Raw genomic sequence first — 20,531 nt, 5'->3', positions numbered from 1 at the left:
ATCCAAGGGGACTTTGCAAGAGCAGAGACAAGGAAGGGTTTACCTAATCCCGTTTTGGTATTTCTGAGTCTCTGCTTTCAGTTTTCTCCTTTTGTCTCAGTGGGGATAGAAATAGGTGCTTTTATTTCCAAGAAGAGGCTGAGGCTGCTAAACCATCACAAGGAGGTTTACAAGGATCCCAGCAAGTCCCTTTCCTGCCCCTCAGCCCCTAGAAAGCTCCACCACCACACATGCAGTGCCAGCAGGGTCTGTGTGACCTGGTCTCTAGGACGTGCCCCCAGCGAGCTGCCGCTGGGCAGAGCCCTGCTGCCAGGAGGTGTCTGCAGGGCAGAGCTGAGCACCCGGCGGGTGGGATGGGGGCTGTGACCTGCAGGCAGGAGGCGTGGGGACAGAGACCCAGCTGCAGGCAGGGACAGCTGCAGGCAGCAGAGCCATGGGCAGGGAATGGCAAGACAGTGCTAACAGAATACTCTGGTACTTCCCTTTCCGCCCTCAGTCCCACAAGATTCACGATGTGACTCATAACCTCAGCAGCAGGTCCTCCAGCAGAGCAGACTCTCCTGAGTTTCTGTCAGTACCTCTCTGGCTTTGCCTCTCCTGGCAGAAGCCCTGCGCTATTTTTCTCTGCTCCTACACCTACTGTTGCTGTTGTTGCTTTATGGCTCCCTGCAGATCTGGCTTTCAGCTGCAGCTCAAGCTCTGACCCTCTGGGTCCCACCACGCAGACCTGTCCTTAGGGGAAAGGTGCCCAAACCCCCTTCTAAACTCTGGGGCTTGGGGCAATGCAGTCTGGAGGGAAGGAAAAAGCTGAATCACTTTCCCGGGTGTTCCTGAAGCCACAACAATTGAGCAGCTCAGTGTGGGCAACTGGACTGAGCCCTTGAAGACTCTGGCTGAGACCAGGGTAGATGGACAGACTGGCTATCAACACTGCACTAAGGACATTCACTTTGCCCCTGGGACTCACAAAATTGCACCTGGAATATATTACAAATGCCAGGGTTTTCTACCCTCAAAAAAAACTCTTCCGAGTGTCACACATGCAGTTGGAACAAATTAAAGCACAAATGCTGTTTGGCAGTCAAGCGTGTTGAGAGTGGTAATGCTGGGAAGTCCACATACATCAGAGGTAGATTTAATCAGAGGTCACTCCTGATTTCTTTATACCTAGAATTGTAGGACAGGCGTGACTCCTCCAAAGTGCACAGCAGGGTCCCCTGCTCCCAGAGGCACTCTCCTCCAGCACCATCCAAAGCTCAAGCAACAGAGCAGCAGAAAGGTCTCGGAAAGGGGAAAGTCACTGTGGGGGGTTTCAGTGAGAGGTGGAGAAAATTTTTCTCAGAGGTGTCTCTGCTAATTATCACTGTCTTTTCTTCCTTGGGTAGTCCCCTTTGTCCAGGAGGATCAGATGTCCAACAGCAGCTCCATCAGCGAGTTCCTCCTCCTGCCATTCGCAGACACGTGGGAGCTGCAGCTCCTGCACTTCGCGCTCTTCCTGGGCATCTACCTGGCTGCCCTCCTGGGCAACGGCCTCATCCTCACCGCCGTAGCCTGCGACCACCACCTCCACACCCCCATGTACTTCTTCCTCCTCAACCTCGCCCTCCTCGACTTGGGCTGCATCTCCACCACTCTCCCCAAAGCCATGGCCAATTCCCTCTGGGACACCAGGGCTATCTCCTACTCAGGATGTGCTGCACAGGTCTTTGCATTTGTCTTTTTGATATCAGCAGAGTTTTTTCTTCTCACTGTCATGTCCTATGACCGCTACGTTGCCATCTGCAAGCCCCTGCACTACGGGACCCTCGTGGGCAGCAGAGCTTGTGCCCAGATGGCAGCAGCTGCCTGGGGCAGTGGGGTTCTCTATGCTCTGCTGCACACTGCCAGTACATTTTCCCTGCCCCTCTGCCAAGGCAATGCTGTGGACCAGTTCTTCTGTGAATTCCCCCACATCCTCAAGCTCTCTTGCACAGACTCCTACCTCAGGGAAGCTGGGCTTCTCATGTTCACGTCTGTCCTGGTTTCAGTTAGGACAGAGTTAATTTTCCTCCCAGTAGCTGGCAGGGTGCTATGTTTTGGATTAGAATGAGAAGAGCGCTGATAACATGCTGATGTTTTAATTGTTGTAGAGCAGTGCTTACACCAAGCCAAGGACTTTTCAGCCTCTCTCTGTCCTGCTAGCGAGCAGGCTAGGGATGCAGCAGGAGCTGGGAGGGGACAGACCCAGGACAGCTGACCCAAACTGGCCAAAGGGGTATTCCATACCATCTGACGTCATGCTGAACAATATATAGGGGTGGCTAGCCGGGGTGGAGGGGGGGGGCCGGCTGCTCGGGGATAGGCTGGGCATCAGTCAACGGGTGGTGAGCAACTGCATTGTGCATCACTTATTTCGTACACATTATTACTATTAATACTATTATTATTATTATTATTATTATTATTATTATTATTATTATTATTGTTATTCTTTTCCCTGTCTTAATAAACTGCCTTTATCTCAACTCACAGACTTCACTTTCCCGTTTCTCTCCCCCATCCCGGAGAGGGAGGGGGGAGGGTGAGCGAACGGCTGTGTGGTGTTTGACTGCCAGCCGGGCTAAACCACAACAACGTCCTTTTTGGGTTGTGGATGCTTTGTTTTCATTGTTTTTTCCTACGTGCAGATCTTCATGGCAGTGCCGAGGATGCCCTCTGAGCATGGCCGCCACAAAGCCTTTTCCACGTGCCTCCCTCACCTGGCCGTGGTCTCACTCTTTTTCAGCACTGTCATATTTGCCTACCTGAAGCCCCACTCCATCTCCTCCCCAAACCTGAACCTGGCGGCGGCAGTTCTGTACTCCATGGTGCCTCCAGTAGCGAACCCCTTCATCTACAGCATGAGGAACCAGGATCTCAAGGATTCGATATGGAAAATGTTGATTGATTGGGTTTTTATCTGTGGCCACAGACTGTCTACCTTCTTCTGCAAATGACTCCCACTGTATGTCACGACAGGCACTCTTGCCTTTCTGCTTGGTGTTTGTTGGTTTGTTCGGTTGTTTTTCCCTTGTGTCCTTGTGATAATGTTGTCTATGCAGAAAAGCCCTTCACTTCCTTCTACCTGAGTATTCCGTTGTCTGTGTGACCTACGGTTTCAGTAAAAAAAGGCTCCAGGCTCTGTGTATTTAATCAAAATAAATGAAGCTGGAGCAATTTCTTTCTCTGAGACCTATGTTCAGTGGATTAATAAACAGGAATAATAAACTGTTTTCTCTCTGCAGCAGGGCAGGGCAGGCTGCCCTGGCCCTGGGGTGGCAGGAGCTGCCTGAGGGCCCCCAGAGATGGCACAGAGGGGCTGAAGGCCTCTGAGGATGTGCTGCAGAGGAGATCAGGGGACACAGCAGGGGACACTGACCTTTGTATGCTTGTGCCATGGTACCAAGGTGAACTGTTCCTGTTACAGTTAAAGAGGAAACAAAGATAACACAGGGCCACTGCCAAATTTATCAGGAAGGGCTGTATACAGGTCAGAGTTTGTTAGCTTGTCGTCTTTGGCCTGAGCCAAATGATCTGAGAGGTCTTTTCCAATCTACATGGCTCTATTGTTCTATGGTCCTATGAGTGTAAATAAGTCACAATCATTGGAAGGCAGCCACCGCAGTCTAGGGGAACTTGAGACTATGGCCTGGACAAGACCATAGGTTCTGTGAGGGATTCCTGTGGGCTGGCACCATGCATCCTGGCACACTTGCCAGTGGATTCCTGGAGTTAACTACACTTGAAATGGCCATTGAGACCCCCCAAAAAATCGTTTCGGTCCATGTGTGATAAACTCAGGCTGAACGACTCAAGAGCAGGTGATTTTGAATGGCTGTGGCAGAGCCCAGCAGCTTGCCCCAGTCTGGGAATATGTCCTCTTCCATCTAGTGAAATTAAAAGGGATTAATATGAACAGACCCATCAGGTCAATCTGCATAATACGGAGAAGTAATGGTTATTGTGCTGTAGGTGCAGCAGGCAATAGGCCTTGGATTGGGCCTCAGAAGACTCAAGCAGATCTAATCCTGTTCATCCCTGAGCTAAGACAAACACTGTGAGCAGAGCGAAGGACACCGAGTGGTGCCCTACCATGAAGGAGGATGCAGAGCACAGCTGTAAGAGGCGTCTTTCTTGTGCCACGACTGACGCAGGTTCGTCTGAAGTGAAAGCCCCGGCCCAGGACCCATGGAGTGAAGGTCCCTGGGCACAACTGCAGAAAGACTTTGCAAGACCTCTGCCACTGACAGCTTGAAACACCAAATGCATCTGGGCAGTAGTAGGTCCTTTTGGCACAGGGGCAGATGTCCTCCCTGGCAACACCACCACGGAGGCCACCACTGCAAAGCTGCTGCGTGACACCGACTTTTGTCCCCGGGGTCCAGACAGGGGAGAGAGGAAGCGGAGAGGCAGGCCGTGGGGAGGGGCTGGAGTGAGGTCACTGCCACTGCAGCAGCCTGATTGGCCCTCAGAAGGGCTGGCCAGCAGGCACTATGACATCATCACGCTCGTCAGAGAGCCCCCTGGGCAGAAATGACGTCACTGCAGAGGGGAGGCCGAGGGGCTGGCAGAGCCCCATCGAGGGGCTGGCTGTGGGTCCCCTCTGCTACAGCCACCTGACGGCACGGGGCAGGCAGGAGGGCAGGCAGGGCTCGTGGCCGCCTTGCTCAGGACGAGCCCTGGGCGAGCTGGGTGAGAAATCTGAGCCTTAGCTCCAGCAAAAGCTCTTCTCTTTGCTCTTGACTTTTCTCGATAACACCACTTCCAGGTGAGCTCTGCCCTTGCTAAAACCATACCTCCACCTCCACCATAAATTTCTGTTTTGGATCCTGTCCTTGCTGTCACCCCCCGGCAGCTCCTTCGTGGCCCCTCTGAACACTGTGTCCCTGCAGCATCCCAGCCCCACTGCCCCACACATGGTCCCACAGCCGTGCTGCCAAGGCACCGCACATGGCAGTGCACATTCAGTGCTGGGTCAAACTCCCCGTGTTACAATCCCAATGGCACCCTCAGGGTCCCTTCCTGCCATGGCCCTCCTGCCTTTGCAGCCTGCTCCAGCCCATGGCCCCTGCCCTGACCCAGCCACATCCCATGGGAGCCTCTGCAGACAGCCCTGCTCCAGGTCTGCAGGGCTCTGGGCCGGGACAGAGGCTGACAGGGCTGGCCATTCCCCCAACACAGACCCTGAGCACAGTTCTCCCACCTCCCTGATCTCTGCCCACCTCCCTGTCCTCATCCCAGCCCAGTGGCAGTGGCCCCAGGGCAGTGCCCAGCGCAGGCTGCTGCAGGGCTCTGGGCACTGCCACCACAGCCCCAGCCCCTCTGACGAGCACAGAAGCTCCCGGAGACACAGAGGGCTCAGCCCCACATATGGGACAACCATGGCACAAGCATACAGAGGTCAGTGTACCATGCTGTGTCCCCTGCTCTCTTCTGCAGCACAACCTCAGAGGCCTGCAGCCCCTCTGGACCATCCCTGGGGGTCCTCAGGCAGCTCCTGCTGCCCCAGGGCCAGGGCAGCCTGCCCCGGGTTGCTGCAGCCAGAAAGGGGTTTGCTATTCCCATTACTTCCTGATCAGCTGAGAGTGGGTCTCAGACAAAGAAGTTGTTGTAGCTTCATTTATTTTGTTTAAATACACAAAGAATCTGGCTCCTTGTTTATGCAAAGCCTCAGGGTCACACAAGATATCCATCAGGCTGGATGTGGCTCTGGGCAGCCTGCTTTAGTAGTTGGCAACCCTGCCCAGAGCAGAGCGGTTGAAACTACGTGATCTTTAAGGTCCTTTTCAACCCTGGCCATTCTATGATTCTATGATATGTCGGTACTTGGGTACAACAGGATGAAGAACAGCATTTCTTTGTGGAAAACATTATCACACGGGGAAAAAGAAAAAGAAAACCAAACAAATCCCTCCAGAAGTTAAGACAGGCTTGCCATGTCATTACATAAACTGTAATTCATCTGAAGAAGAAAAGAAACAGTTGTGGAGAGGCACAATCAGTTTCCTCAACACATCCTTACAAACATCCATGACATCACTTTCCTAATGGCATTCTTGAGCTCCTGGTTCCTCATGCTGTAGATGAGGGGGTTCACTGCTGGGGGCATCACCGAGTACAGGAAAGCCATCACAAGGTCCAGGGATGGAGAGGAGATGGAGGGGGGCTTCAGGTAGGCACACATGCCAGTGCTGAGAAACAGAAAGACCACGGCCAGGTGAGGGAGGCACGTGGAAAAGACTTTGTGCCGTCCCTGCTCAGAGGGCATCCTCAGCACGGCCCTGAAGATCTGCACATAGGAGAAAAGAATGAAAACAGAACACCCCCAAAACAGAAAACCACTAAATGTGAGAAGCTCAATTTCCCTGAGGTAGGAGTCTGAGCAGGAGAGCTTGAGGATCTGAGGGATTTCACAGAAGAACTGGTCCACAGCATTGCCTTGGCAGAGGGGCAGGGAAAATGTATTGGCTGTGTGCAGCAGAGCAGTGAGAACCCCACTGCCCCAGACAGCTGCTGCCATCTGGGCACAAGCTCTGCTGCCCAGGAGGCTCCCGTAGTGCAAGGGCTTGCAGATGGCAATGTAGCGGTCATAGGACATGACAGTGAGAAGATAAAACTCTGCTGATATCAAGAAGAGCAAGAAAAAGAACTGTGCAGCACATCCTGAATAGGAAATGGCTCTTGTGTCCCAGAGGGAATTGGCCATGGCTTTGGGGAGAGTGGTGGAGATGCAGCCCAGGTCGAGGAGGGCGAGGTTGAGGAGGAAGACGTACATGGGGGTGTGGAGGCGGTGGTCGCAGGCTACGGCAGTGAGGATGAGGCCGTTGCCCAGGAGGGCAGCCAGGTAGATGCCCAGGGAGAGCCCGAAGTGCAGGAGCTGCAGCTCCCGCGTGTATGCTAATGGCAGGAGGAGGAACTCGGTGATGGAGCTGCTGTTGGACATCTGATCCTCCTGGGAATGGCGATCTGCTGCTCTGAATAGGGAGGCCTGTCCAAGGAGGAAAGAGAATTAAAATGTTAGGGTAGACCTCTGTGAGGAAAACCTAGACTATTTTACTACATTTATTTTTCTTTCTTTCTTTCTTTCTTTTTTTTTTTTTTTAACCATAAAAAACTGCCTCTTCACTTCTGGGAGGACTGGTCCTCTGCTTGATGTCAAAGTGGTGCTGCCTGAGGGTGCTACTGGGGGCAAGAGACTCTGCAGGAGACAGTGCTGACCTGTAGCAAGAAGTAAATGGAACATGGGGTGGTCTCAGATGAACTGTGTTTGATGTAACAGGGAGTTTTGGAGTACACTTTCTCAAAATTCACCCAACTGCAGAGCAGGGCTTTGTGCATAATGCTTTGGTTTGTTACTTTATACTTGTCCCCCTACACCTGAGGAGTGCGTTTAAGGCACAAATCCTTGGCACATTTACTGCCCACCAAGTGAAACCTTGGGCTCCTGGGAGGCAAAGGGACTGTCCCTCAGGGCAGAGTGAGGACAGTGGTTGTGTCCATCCATCCTGGTCTCAGCTGCCCTGTGCGGGCACCTCTGGAGGATGGTCACACTCAGGTGTTCCCCTGAAAAGAACCTGGATGCTGCTGACAGCACCTGAATCCAGGTTCAAAGTGCAGATCCCCAAGCCCCTCACCCATCTCATCGTACCTGAGGAGGATCTCAGCTCTCTGCTCTTCTCCAGGGACAGGGAGGGGTCATAACAGCTGCCAATATACAGCCATCCAGCAGCATTTCTATGGCCTTAGGACTGACATGTCTTCTCCATGGGGATGCTAGATAGCACAGAGCTGCTAGGGAAGAGCTGTGCCCTTGTGCAAGGCAGCCTGCAGCCTATCAAAAGCCCCAGTGACATTAGGGCTGGAAGTCTATGGTGTGAGAAAAAGGAGAGTAGGGACTGGCTCCAGGGGAGGCATCCGCAGCACAGGGATGGCAGGGAAGTGCTCAAATCTCCCCTACCACGGAGTTTCTGGGAGCAGCTCCCGCTCACTCCCTGCCCATGGCTCTGCTGCCTGCAGCTGTCCCTGCCTGCAGCTGGGTCTCTGTCCCCACGCCTCCTGCCTGCAGGTCACAGCCCCCATCCCACCCGCCGGGTGCTCAGCTCTGCCCTGCAGACACCTCCTGGCAGCAGGGCTCTGCCCAGGGGCAGCTCGCTGGGGGCACGTCCTAGAGACCAGGTCACACAGACCCTGCTGGCACTGCATGTGTGGTGGTGGAGCTTTCTAGGGGCTGAGGGGCAGGAAAGGGACTTGCTGGGATCCTTGTAAACCTCCTTGTGATGGTTTAGCAGCCTCAGCCTCTTCTTGGAAATAAAAGCACCTATTTCTATCCCCACTGAGACAAAAGGAGAAAACTGAAAGCAGAGACTCAGAAATACCAAAACAGGATTAGGTAAACCCTTCCTTGTCTCTGCTCTTGCAAAGTCCCCTTGGATACACCCTGGTGGTGCTGTGGATCTGTGAGCAGGCTGCCCCAGGCAGCAGCCTCCCGCCAGCAGCAGGACCCTGCCCTGCCGGGGGGGCTCCTTCTACCCGCAGCTTCTCCCCGCAGCGCCCTGGGCAGCTCCCCGGGCAGGCTGAGTGCTGAGCCTGGCAGGCGGCAGAGGCCCTGCCCCGGCACACAGCCCCTGGGGCACAGCAAGGACCCTGCTCTGCACCACAGCCCTGGGCACCCCTGCCTGCACCCCCGGCTTCTCCTTCCTCCAGGAGCTGCGGCTGCATTGCCCTCCAGCCAGACACTTACCGGGCTCAGGGCTGGCAAGTGTTCTCCCCCAGCGAGCTCTGTGCATCCTGCCACTTCTGCCTGCCTTTACCCACTCTGTCTGTGCAGGCAGTGCCCCCAGCCCTGCTGCGCTGGGCAGAGGAGCTGCTCCTGGGCAGAGCTGGCTCTCTGCAGCGCTGCCCACTTGCCAGGAGCTCCCCTTGGGCCCAGGAGCCCGGCCCAGCTCAGCAGCAGAGGCCCAGCCCAAGGCCTCCCTTGCTCTGCCCCCCACCAGGCTCCCTGCCCATGGCCCTGGGGCTGCAGGGGAACCTGCTGGAAAACAGCCTGAAGGAATCTCTGGGGTCCCCTCCCTCCCCTGGGCACACACACTTCTTCACACCAGGCTCATTTCTCCTAGCAGAAAAAGAATTACCTATAACAATCACCTCTTCTCATCCCGGATGATGATGGGACACCCAGACATGGTCACAAAAATAACTCCTTTAACCCCCTGCTTACGGAAGGGATTCAGCAGAGTCACTTGAGGCATCTCATGCTGGGTTTTTGTCCTGGGGCTGTAATGGGGCTCAGATCCCTACCATGCCTGCCACAAACCCCCAGGACCTGGGATTACTCTGCCCTCAATTTAGGTGTCCATAACATGAGCACCTGCAGGTGAGCTCCATTTCTCACCTCCAGGAAGAGACATGATCACCAATGGAGATGGAGGAAATCAGGGGGTTGCAAACACCTGGTGACATGTCAGGGGGCAGAGGTATGTGCAGGTATCTGCAAGCTCTCATGGAGGAACCCCAAGGGACAGGGCAGCACCTGGGGGCATCCCCTTGAGGCTGGTGGGGAATGCCTTTGGCCAGCTGAAGTGACAGCAAATGCACACATTTAGGACAACTAAACCTGTCCCTCCTCAGTAGGCTCAGGGCAGCCTGTAGAGGCATCCACCTGACCAAAGGGAGTCCTGTGCCACAGGGAGAGCTCAGTCTCCCTCTCCCTCTTCTCCATCTGGTTTTCCCTCCATCTCCAGTGACTGTAACAACACTTGTCCCATGGACATCCCTACATTGCCTAACCTCGTTCAGGGCAGCTGCTCCATGTAATAGCCAATTCCAGGCCTGCAGTGCTACCTGAGATGCCAGCGCTGCCCAGCACCACTGGAGCATGCAGCTGACACGGGCAGCACCGGACCCACAGGACAGCTTTGGCCATTCATAGCTGGTACTTAACGGGCACCCCTGATGGCATCTCCAACAGACTTGATGCTTATGAGCAAGTGGCCGCTTCCCAGGGCTGCAGCAAGCCAAGGTCTGTCCCTCCTCTATCCAGTAGAGGCAGGCAGTGCATGGATATGAGGCACATCGCACTGGGGTTTCCACTTGTGTTTGCAAACACTGCTGCTGCTTCTTACCCCCATCCTTTACTCAAGACACAGCCCAGTGATTTTTTTCTGTGTCCCTGGATCACAGGATGCCCATAGCCAAGGACATTGGCGGCAGCCCCTTCTCCTGCCTGGAGATCAGCCCCAGCTCTAGCACTGGCCCTCAGGGCTGCACCAACACCACAAAAGGCCCTCTGCTGTCAGGGCGGCACAGCCCAGGCCTGTTTCCTTCTGGCCTCAGGAACACCAGGGCGTGCTGTGCTTCGGGCCCCTCATTTCATCCTCCCGTGGCCATCTGCCATCCATGGCAGCATGTCTCTACTGTGAAGGAAAGCCTCTGCATGCTCATGCTTGGGCACAGGATCTGGGACAAGTCTGAGTTTGGCCCTTGTGCCACATTTGAGGTGCTGCAGCCAAGATGTGCCCCAATGCCCTCAGCCTGGGGCACAGGCAGGAGGAGCTGGATCCCCGCCTGCTGTCACAGGGCTGGGACATGGATGGAAGAGCTGCTGAGGTGTGGGGGAACAGGTCCCTCAGCTTGGGGTGCTGTGCTGGATGGGTGCAGATTCTTCAGAAGAGACAGCTGGGGATGATCAACAGCGATTACGTTTGCCATTCCCTCGTGTACCACCTCTGCCTCCCGCATGGCAGGCCGGGGGATGTTGCTGAGGCCTTCTCAGAGCACAGAGCCTTGTGGGATGTTCAGGGAGGAAGGCCCTGGCATGCACTGCAATTCCATCCATATAACACATCCTACTTCTCCAAGTGAGGGACATGCAGTGGAGAGGAGTTCAGGCACACTGAGGGGCTGCTGCAACCCAGGTGCCTTCACTCCCATCTTTTGAAAAAAGCCCAGGCCCAGGACAAGCCTCAAACCCCAACTTTCTGGAAGGGCTTCCAAGAGCAGAGGTGTGTTGGTGCAGGAACACAGCAGTGACTTCTCCAGCGCTCTACTTCCTATATCCAATGGCCTTTGTCACCATTTGGAGAGGTTCCTGGTGGATTTGTCAAGACCCTGTGGAAAAGAACTGGTCAGAAGGGAGGTGACAGTTTCTCAGGACAAGAAGGGAAATCTCTCGTCTCTCTCCTGAGCTGCGCCATCTCCTTGCTGCTGACATCACAGGCCTTCAAATGACACGTGCTGATGTCACAGAGGGATGCACTGCATCACCAGGACATCTTCACTGGAGCAGCGGCAGTGCCGGCACTTCCCTGCAAGGCCTGGTCCCTGCTGGGCGCTGCTTAGGTGCTCCCCACCGCTGTCCTTCTGTGGCCAGGAGTGGGGTCAGCAGGCAGCAAGGTTGCACTGGGCGACCCTCGCCAATGGGTGGAGGAGCAGGGGTACCTTGCAGAGGAGCTGTGGTTGAGGAGCCAGGGTGGGCATCCCTTGTCCTGAGCTGAGGGCCAGCAGCAAGCGAGATGGAGGGCTGCTGGAGGGTGACCATCACCTTTGACCTGACTTCCCTGTTTCCAGTGCTCCTGCAGCTCTCCTCCAAAGGTGAGGGTGTCAGGAGCCCCTTCCCAAGGGGTGGCCGAGGGGCTGTCAGCTGTCCAGAGCTTCAAGTCCAGGGCTTTGGGAGGAGGCTGGATAGGGCTGATGGCTGCTGCAAGAGGCCTGCCTGAGGGTTCTTCTGGGCTCAGGGGGACAATGTGGCAGCCAGGATTCCTGGGTCCTGATGCTAGGGCTGCCCTGAGCCCCAGGGCTTCTCTGGGCATGGCTCAGACTTCTCCTGATGGGGACAATCCAGGGCCAGGTTTCCCTGGGAGCTGGTGCCTCTTTGGGATCTGGCATTGGGAGGAAAGACCTCTGGTGTCCCAGAGACTGGTGTGGCCTGCAGCTCGCACAGGCCTCTCAGGGATGTGCCAGAAATGCCTGTGTTGGAAATCAAGCCTTCCTCTTCTACTGCTCTCCTTCAGGGGAACCTCTGTTCCTTCTCTTCTGTGCAGCCAGGCTGGCAGAGCATGTCCTGGGTTTTGAGATGCCATCCCTGGGTGGCCACAGTCCTGGTGCTGAACCCTTTCCATGTCCATTACTGTGGTGGTGTTATCCAGCTACGCAGGTGAACTCCACGGCAACAGCTCTTTCACTTCCAACCTACAAGGAAAAGGGGGAGAAAATATGATGAAAAGAGCTCAGGGGTTGAGGTAGAGCACGAGGTCACCCACCAAATACCATCATGGGCACCAATTATCATCACAGGCAAGACAGACTTAGCATAGGTCTATAGATTAATAGAATTTATTGCCTATTACCAGTGGACTACAACCGTCAGGAACCACAAGCAAACTAAAAACACCATTCCCCCAATCCAGCCTCTTGTAACTCCTTCCACTGAGTGGTGCAGGGGAATGGGGATTGCAGTCAGTCCATGACACTTGTCTCCACCGCTGCTTGACAACCCATCTCTGCCCTCTCTGGGTCTCTCATGTGGGATGCCCTCCTTCCTGAAGGGGTCCTGCGTGGGGCCCGAAGGGTTGAGATAAAAACAGATACGACCAGATCATGTTAAAATAAAACGGTTACAAGCATTATATCTGCTTCATAGCTGCTGACCACAATGTGTATTTTTTTATTTATTTTTTAATCTCGGTGTAGTAGCTGTGTTTCGCCTCAGAATTCTGTTAGATAGCCCATTACGTACTCAGTGTATTCCCTGTTGTGCTGGGGGCTTTCTGGGGGCTGGTTTATGGTTATTAGTTTACTCTACTGGGTAACGCTACCTTATGTTATGATGAAATTACTGGTCATGAGGCTAATCTGGTAGTTGTACTCAGCATTGCTGTCACCTCCATACTTGAGGAACCATCTCTCAGAAACTATTCATAATTAACAGTCGTTACCTTTTCTCCTCGGGGAGCCAATCTATGGGAGGGATGAGGGGGGACACTTCTTCTCCCCAATTCTTCCCTTTCCCTTTCTCCTTCACCTCCCCCTTTCTCCTCCAGGCTAGTTACAATAGCTCTTCAAAACTTTCAATATCCTTGGGATGTTCAAACCAACTTCTTCTTATTCTTATTTCTCCTGAATGTGTTTCAGGTTTTGTTTAAGGTTAGGGTAACCTATTTCTAGAATGCCACACAGTGATGTGCCTTGAGGCAGGATAATTGTGAGTGGCAGGGACTGTGGGAGGATATGGGCAGGCACCTAGAACTGTAGACACCTGCAATGCTTTGTTACTTCACCCATGAACAAGTGCAGAATCCTAAAAAAAAAATCACTGAATGCTTGAAAAAGGAGTGTCATCACCCTGGCAATTCCAAAGAGACAGAAATCACTGCAATGTACTGGGGCTTGGCTTTTGCTTACTGAGTTGCAATCTACACAACGCCAATCCCTGTGACTGGGCCACAGAACCAACCTGTGCCTGTGTCAGTCATACGTATATGTGAGAAAAACACAAAATCAGCTTGTTTAGCAAGGAAAGAAGCTCCTACTCATACAGGGAAGGAGGAAGAAGAAGACGAGGCAGGCTATTCCAAAGTAGGGCCGTCAAAGGAACAGGTGGATGAAGAGTGAGATAACATAAAATCATCAGTAAGCACCTGATCACTGTTCCTTGGGGAGCTGAGATATGCGAAAAGATTTCAGCCATCATCTAGGCCAGCACATTGTCACCTGTCTGTTCCGATACTGGGATAACAGGGCCAGTAGCCTGGAATTAGAGGGCAGGGAAGCCAAGCAGCTGGGATCCCTCCCCAGGGAAGGGGGCACTGACAAAGCAATTGGAAAGGGGGCACAAATCCTCACTCTCTTGAGGCAACTCCTGTCAGGCCTAAAGGAAAGGTATCCCTTCAAGGAAGATGTTGCATGTCACCCAGGCACATGGACCACCAGGGAGAGAGGGAGCCTGTATCTGATGGAATTGGCCATGCTGGAGGTGATTTATGGTGATTTATGCACATTAAACAGTTTTCTGCCTTGCCCGGTCCCTCACAGGATCCTTCAGTTGTGGGGTTGCTCAGGGTCGAAGTGCCATTAGCAATCCAAATGGTGCACCAGTGGCAATATGGCACTATCTGAGACTCCCCGACACCTGAACTGAGGCCGGAGGAATCCCAGGTCCTGTGAGTCTGTGGCAGACATGGGAGGGAGCTGAGACCCTCTTCCAGCCGCAGGAATAACAAGCAGCATGAGATGCCTCGACTGACTCTGCTGAATTCCTTCCTCAAGTGGGGATGGAGGAGATCAGTCCCTGACCATGACTTCATGTCCGAACCGATACTGGGACAACAAGATGTGATTGTTACACTTAATTGGTTTTCTGCAAGGAGAAATGAGCCTGATATGAAGAAGTGTGTGTGCCCAGGGGAGGGAGGGAAGCCCAGGGATTCCTTCAGGCTGTTTCCCAGCAGGTTCCCCTGCAGCCCCAGGGCCATGGGCAGGGAGCCTGGTGGGGGGCAGAGCAAGGGAGGCCTTGGGCTGAGCCTCTGCTGCTGAGCTGGGCCGGGCTCCTGGGCCCAAGGGGAGCTCCTGGCAAGCGGGCAGCGCTGCACAGAGCCAGCTCTGCCCAGGAGCAGCTCCTCTGCCCAGCGCAGCAGGGCTGGGGGCACTGCCTGCACAGACAGAGTGGGTAAAGGCAGGCAGAAGTGGCAGGATGCACAGAGCTCGCTGGGGGAGAACACTTGCCAGCCCTGAGCCCGGTAAGTGTCTGGCTGGAGGGCAATGCAGCCGCAGCTCCCGGAGGAAGGAGAAGCCGGGGGTGCAGGCAGGGGTGCCCAGGGCTGTGGTGCAGAGCAGGGTCCCTGCTGTGCCCCAGGGGCTGTGTGCCGGGGCAGGGCCTCTGCCGCCTGCCAGGCTCAGCACTCAGCCTGCCCGGGGAGCTGCCCGGGGTGCTGCGGGGAGAAGCTGCGGGTGGAAGGAGCCCCCCCGGCAGGGCAGGGTCCTGCTGCTGGCGGGAGGCTGCTGCCTGGGGCAGCCTGCTCACAGATCCACAACACCACCAGGGTGTATCCAAGGGACTTTGCAAGAGCTGGGTCAAGGCAAGGGATTTCAGATTCAGTCTCAGCTTTTCTGAGCCTCCTGAGCTTTCAGTTTTGTCTTCTTTGGCTCTGTGGGAATAGGAAGAGATACTATAATTTCCATGATGAGCATGACACTCCTAAGCCATACCACTGAGGGTTACAAGGACCCCCCAACAATTCCCTTGCCTGTCCCTCAGCCCACAGAAAGCTCCACCACCACACATGCAGTGCCAGCAGGGTCTGTGTGACCTGGTCTCTAGGACGTGCCCCCAGCGAGCTGCCCCTGGGCAGAGCCCTGCTGCCAGGAGGTGTCTGCAGGGCAGAGCTGAGCACCCGGCGGGTGGGATGGGGGCTGTGACCTGCAGGCAGGAGGCGTGGGGACAGAGACCCAGCTGCAGGCAGGGACAACTGCAGGCAGCAGAGCCTTGGTCAGGGAGTGAGAGGGAGCTGCTCCCAGAAACTCTGTGGCAGGGGAATTTGAGCACCTCTCTGCCATCCCTGCCATGCAGGCACCTTCCCCTGACCAACCACATGGTGTCTGCTCCCATTCAGCAAAGCCTCTGCCCCCACATCCATGGGATCTCAGGCTGTGTTTTCCCCTTGGCAGGAGGACCCTCAGAAGAGAACCCCCCCAGCTGCCCATCTCTCACTCCATTTTCTTCCTCCCTCATTTCTCTGTGTGGGAGGGCATTTCTCTGTGTTTCCTCTCCCATCCATCCTGCCCTTACTGTTCCCCTCAGTCTCTCTCAGCAGTGGAGTTAATGCCAGAGTTCTAACTCCAGAATTGTGAGTCCTGCTCTTGAATTGTGTTAGTGGCAGTAAAGTGCCCAAGCTGTTCTAGCCAATGTGGCTCTGGGCACTGCAGTGCGCAGGGCAGCGAAATGAGCTGGCTCTGTTCAGGTCACTCTGATTTAAGGACATCCAGCGGTGTCCCTGTACAGCCCCTCTGTATTACAGGTGCACTGCATCTGAACAAAACTACAGGTTTCAGAATGTGTCACCGGCTTTCCCAGGTACCCACCGCTGCATAGCAGGTCTGAGTCTTAAGGAGCTCATGGGCAGAGGCTGCTGATCCAAACAGCGCTCAGCCAGCAGAAAGAAGAGCTCCAGCAAGAGACGTGAGTGAAGCTGCTGCTGAGAAAGATTTGTGGAGGTGTGGGAGAAAGGAGGGGTGTTGATGAAAGAACAGAAATTTGCTCAGAGAAGTCTGCCCAAAGTTCTCCATGTCCTTTTGTCTTTGGACAGGCCCTGAGACCAAGAGTCAGCACATGTCCAATTGCATCGTGCATCACTTGTTTTGTAAACATGATTATTAGTAGTACTTTTATCATTATAATTATTATTTTCCTTTCTTTTCTATCCTGATAAACTGTCTTTATCTCAACTCACAGGCTTTCATTTCTTTCTAATTCTCTCCCCCATCCCAGAGAGGAAGGGGGGAGGGTGAGCAAACGGCTCTGTGGTGCTTAGCTGCCAGCAGGGTTAAACCACAACGCCCTCTTTTAATGAATGTCTGATGTGACAAGGAATGCAGACAGTGTATCACTAAGTTTCAGAGGTTTCTGCAAGAAACTGAGTAGGTTTCACTCAAAGAAGTCTGTCCTAAAGTGTCACTGCATTTTCCTTCTTCAACAGGTCCCCATTCCCAGGGGCATGAAATGTCCAACAGCAGCTCCATCACCGCGTTCCTCCTCCTGCCATTCGCAGACACGCGGGAGCTGCAGCTGCTGCACTTCGGGCTCTTCCTGGGCATCTACCTGGCTGCCCTCCTGGGCAACGGCCTCATCCTCACCGCTGTAGCCTGCGACCGCCACCTCCACACCCCCATGTACTTCTTCCTCCTCAACCTCGCCCTCCTCGACCTGGGCTGCATCTCCACCACTCTCCCCAAAGCCATGGCCAATTCCCTCTGGGACACCAGGGCCATCTCGTACATAGGATGTGCCACACAGATGTTTTTCTTCCTCTTTTTGTTTTCAGCAGAATATTGTCTCCTCACCATCATGGCCTACGACCGCTACGTTGCCGTCTGCAAGCCCCTGCACTACAGGAGCCTCCTGGGCAGCAGAGCTTGTGCCCAGATGGCAGCAGCTGCCTGGGGCAGTTGCTTTCTCTATGCTCTGCTGCACACGGCCAATACATTTTCACTGCCACTCTGTGGACAAAATACCCTGGACCAGTTCTTCTGTGAAATCCCCTCCGTCCTCAAGCTCTCCTGCTCAGACTCCTACCTCAGGGAAGTTTGGCTTCTTCTGGTTGGTGTCTGTTTAGCATCTGGCTGTTTTGTTTTCATCATACTGTCCTACGTGCAGATCTTCAGGGCTGTGCTGAGGATGCCCTCTGAGCAGGGATGGCACAAAGCCTTTTCCACGTGCCTCCCTCACTTGGCTGTGGTCTCACTGTTTATCAACACCTGCTTTTTTGCTTACCTGAAGCCCCCCTCCATCTCCTCCCCATCCCTGAACCTGGTGGTGGCAGTTCTGTACTCGGTGATACCTCCAATATTGAACCCCCTCATCTATAGCATGAGAAGCAGGGAGCTCAAGTGGGCTGTTAGCAAAGTGATTTTATGGCTGTTTCTGAATAGTGACAAACTTCCCCTCTTTTTCCAGAAATGACTTAACTTGGTACTTCCCCTCAGGCCCAGTCCTTCTTTCATTATCATTATTGTCCTTCTTATCTTTGATATCATTTGCATTTATTATGCTCTTAGAGTAATATTTCTTTTTCATCCTACTTCTGCTGAGGAGCGACACTGCTCTGTTTGCTCTTGAGGCTCTATAAATATGTGTCTAACAGAAGGTCAGAGCTGACTCTTCCATAGCATCTGCAAAATAAAATGGCATCTCCACAGTGCACTGTCTGAAGGCTTGGTTCTTTTTTCAAGGTGGTTGCCAAGCTTTCCAGAAGCTTGTGCCGCTTTCCATCACCTATCAGACTCTTTCCATCATCTGTCAGTGGTCATGGTCATCCGGAGAGGTCCCAGATGACTGGCGACTTCCTAATATGAAGCCCATCTACAAGAAGGTTTGTAAGGAGGACCCGGGGAATTACAGGCCTGTCAGCCTCACCTCAGCGCCAGGAAAGGTGATGGAACAGATCATCGTGAATGCAATCACAAAACGTATGTGGGACAACCTGGGGATGAGGCCCAGTCAGCATGGGTTCATGAAAGGCCGGTCCTGCCTGACCAACCTCATCTCCTTCTATGTCTGGGTGACTTGCATGGTGGATGAGGGAAATCATGTTGATGCAGTCCACCTAGACTTCAGCAAGGCCTTTGACACGGTCTCCCATAGTATTCTTGTGGAGAAGTTGGCAGCCCATGGCTTGGACATGTACACTCTTTGCTGGGTTAAAAACTGGCCGGATTGCTGGGCCCAGAGAGTAGTGGTGAACGGAGTGAAATCCAGCTGGTGACCGGTCACTAGTGGTGTTCCCCAGGGGTTGGTGTTGGGGCCCATCCTCTTTAACAGCTTTATTGATGATTTGGATGAGGGAATTGAGTGCACCCTCAGTAAGTTTGCAGATGACAACAAGTTGGGGGGAAGTGTCGATCTGCTGAAGGATAGGAAGGCTCTGCAGGGGGACCTGGACACGTTGGATCGATAGGCAGAGGCCAATGGGATGAGGTTCACCATGGCTAAGTGCCGCGTCCTGCCCTGTGGCCACAACAACCCCATGCAGTGCTATGGGCTTGGGACAGACTGGCTGGAAAGCTGTGCAGAGGAAAAGTTCGGATGTAGTACTTAGGGACCTGGTTTAGTGGGTGATATTGGTGGTAGGGGGATGGTTGGACCAGATGATCTTGGAGGTCTTTTCCAACCTTAATAGTTCTATGATTCTGTGCTTCTTACGATACAGAGCCACACGTCCATGGTTTCCTGGTGCTTCCCCAAGCCTAGGAAGTGGCTGAGGAAGAACTGGTGCCCTATATTCTCCAGCCCTTAATGCAACCATCTTTCTTGTTGGGTGGTATCAAAAGCAATGCCTGTGCCCTGTGTCAGGGCTTTGACTGATGGAAACAGGGCCCAGCAGCCATAGCAGTTTGCTGCTGTTCCTCTGGCTGTGTCCAGCACATGTCTGTGACACACACCCCCCCAGTCTGTGTGCTGAACCTGAGCCCAAAAGTCCTCAGCATGTCCTCAGCTTGGGTCCACCCCAAGGACTGGAGTACAGTTGTGACCACAGGAAGGACGAACCCTCTCCTTGGGCCTGTCCATGGCTGGATGCCTTTGCATGCTCCACAGGAAAAGGGAGCATATTGATAACATGCTAACACCCCTTTCACCATCTCTGTGTCTGTGGGAGCATCAGAAAATATCCCTCAGTCCTAAGATCCAGCAAAGCCCAGCTTCTTCTTTCATCAGGAACCTGGAGAAATTCTCTCAGAATTTCCAACACTCTTGTGCACACAGGCAAATACACACAGGGCATGGACACAGCCGACCACACACAGAGCAACACCAACAGGGAACAGCACCTTCACAGCCACCACACCACCAGCAGCACACACAGAGCCATGAGCAACACACCTGGCCCCATCCCATTCCCCACCTCAGCCTGATCTGCTCTGAAGGTCGCCAGTGCTCCACGCATCCCCAGCAGCAATTACCCATGGGTGCAGACGCACACATGGCTATGTGGTTCCATAATTGTATGAGTCACCCCCAACACACCCAGGAGTGGGCACACTCACACAGCAAATAGCCAGCAACAGAGTTGAATAAGAAGGCAGGACAGTGATCAGGAACAGGGCCTGACCAGACCAGCCCTGACCAGCCCCATATCCACATGCAGCTGGCCCCTTGCATCCCTCTCCCCTCCTCTTCCACAGGATTCTTCCTCCTCGAGACACTTTAATCCCTTCCTTTCTTACATGCAGTGCCCTGCTCAATTACCAGTTCTCACCAATCACATTTTCCCCCATTGATCCCTAGTTTGCTATACCTGTACCCGCATTTGGTAATTCAGATACCATTGCCTACATCATCTGGGCCTCTAACAAGCTGGAGAGGTCGACATGTCACAGATTTGCTCTGCGCCAGGAGTGAGGGGTGGCATGAACAGTCCCGAGCAGGGATGGTTTTATGGTAACTGGGCTCCATGCAGGACAGAAAATCGTCATTTTAAGGCTTTAGGCCCGAGTATTGCCTACAATTTTTTTTTAACCATTTCAAACGTTTCACTTCAATTAGCACACTTCAATCAGCTGAAATGATTGAACACTTCTAATACAATGTTTGAATTGTCCCATGACATCTTTTTTTTTTTTTTTTTTTTTTCCTGGATGTTTATTACAGCGAAAGAAAAAATACCAATCTTCCCCTGTACTTGCATTGCCAGAACTCTGTCCCTTATGCACCGCACTTCATCTCCCCAGTCTTTCTGGTATTTCCACCTGGCTTTATGAAACAGACCGTGTTGGAAGTAACCTTTCCAGCAGACTGTCTGGACGTG

The 20,531-nt window shown here is 53.6% G+C and overlaps 2 protein-coding genes and 1 pseudogene across 2 annotated transcripts; 2 read left to right on the top strand and 1 right to left on the bottom strand.

Annotated features, from left to right (window-relative positions):
- Window positions 1-1,609: 1,609 nt before the first annotated feature.
- On the top strand, window positions 1,610-2,975 carry LOC121062723 (annotated as a pseudogene).
- Window positions 2,976-6,014: 3,039 nt separating this feature from the next.
- Window positions 6,015-7,054, bottom strand: LOC121062748 (olfactory receptor 14C36-like). The gene has a single exon (XM_040542943.1). It carries the CDS (start codon window positions 6,959-6,961, stop codon window positions 6,026-6,028), a length of 936 nt encoding a protein of 311 aa, XP_040398877.1. The 5' UTR covers window positions 6,962-7,054; the 3' UTR covers window positions 6,015-6,025.
- Window positions 7,055-17,074: 10,020 nt separating this feature from the next.
- LOC121062722 (olfactory receptor 14C36-like) lies at window positions 17,075-20,125 on the top strand. The gene is made up of 3 exons (XM_040542894.1): window positions 17,075-17,603; window positions 17,959-18,098; window positions 20,012-20,125. The coding sequence occupies exons 1-3, from the start codon at window positions 17,075-17,077 to the stop codon at window positions 20,123-20,125; spliced, it is 783 nt and encodes a 260-aa protein (XP_040398828.1).
- The last annotated feature ends 406 nt before the right edge of the window (window positions 20,126-20,531 follow it).

The sequence above is a fragment of the Cygnus olor genome, chromosome 34, assembly GCF_009769625.2.
Source record: "Cygnus olor isolate bCygOlo1 chromosome 34, bCygOlo1.pri.v2, whole genome shotgun sequence".
Classification (NCBI taxonomy): Eukaryota; Metazoa; Chordata; class Aves; order Anseriformes; family Anatidae; genus Cygnus; species Cygnus olor.
This window is presented reverse-complemented; position numbering and strand designations above follow the sequence as displayed.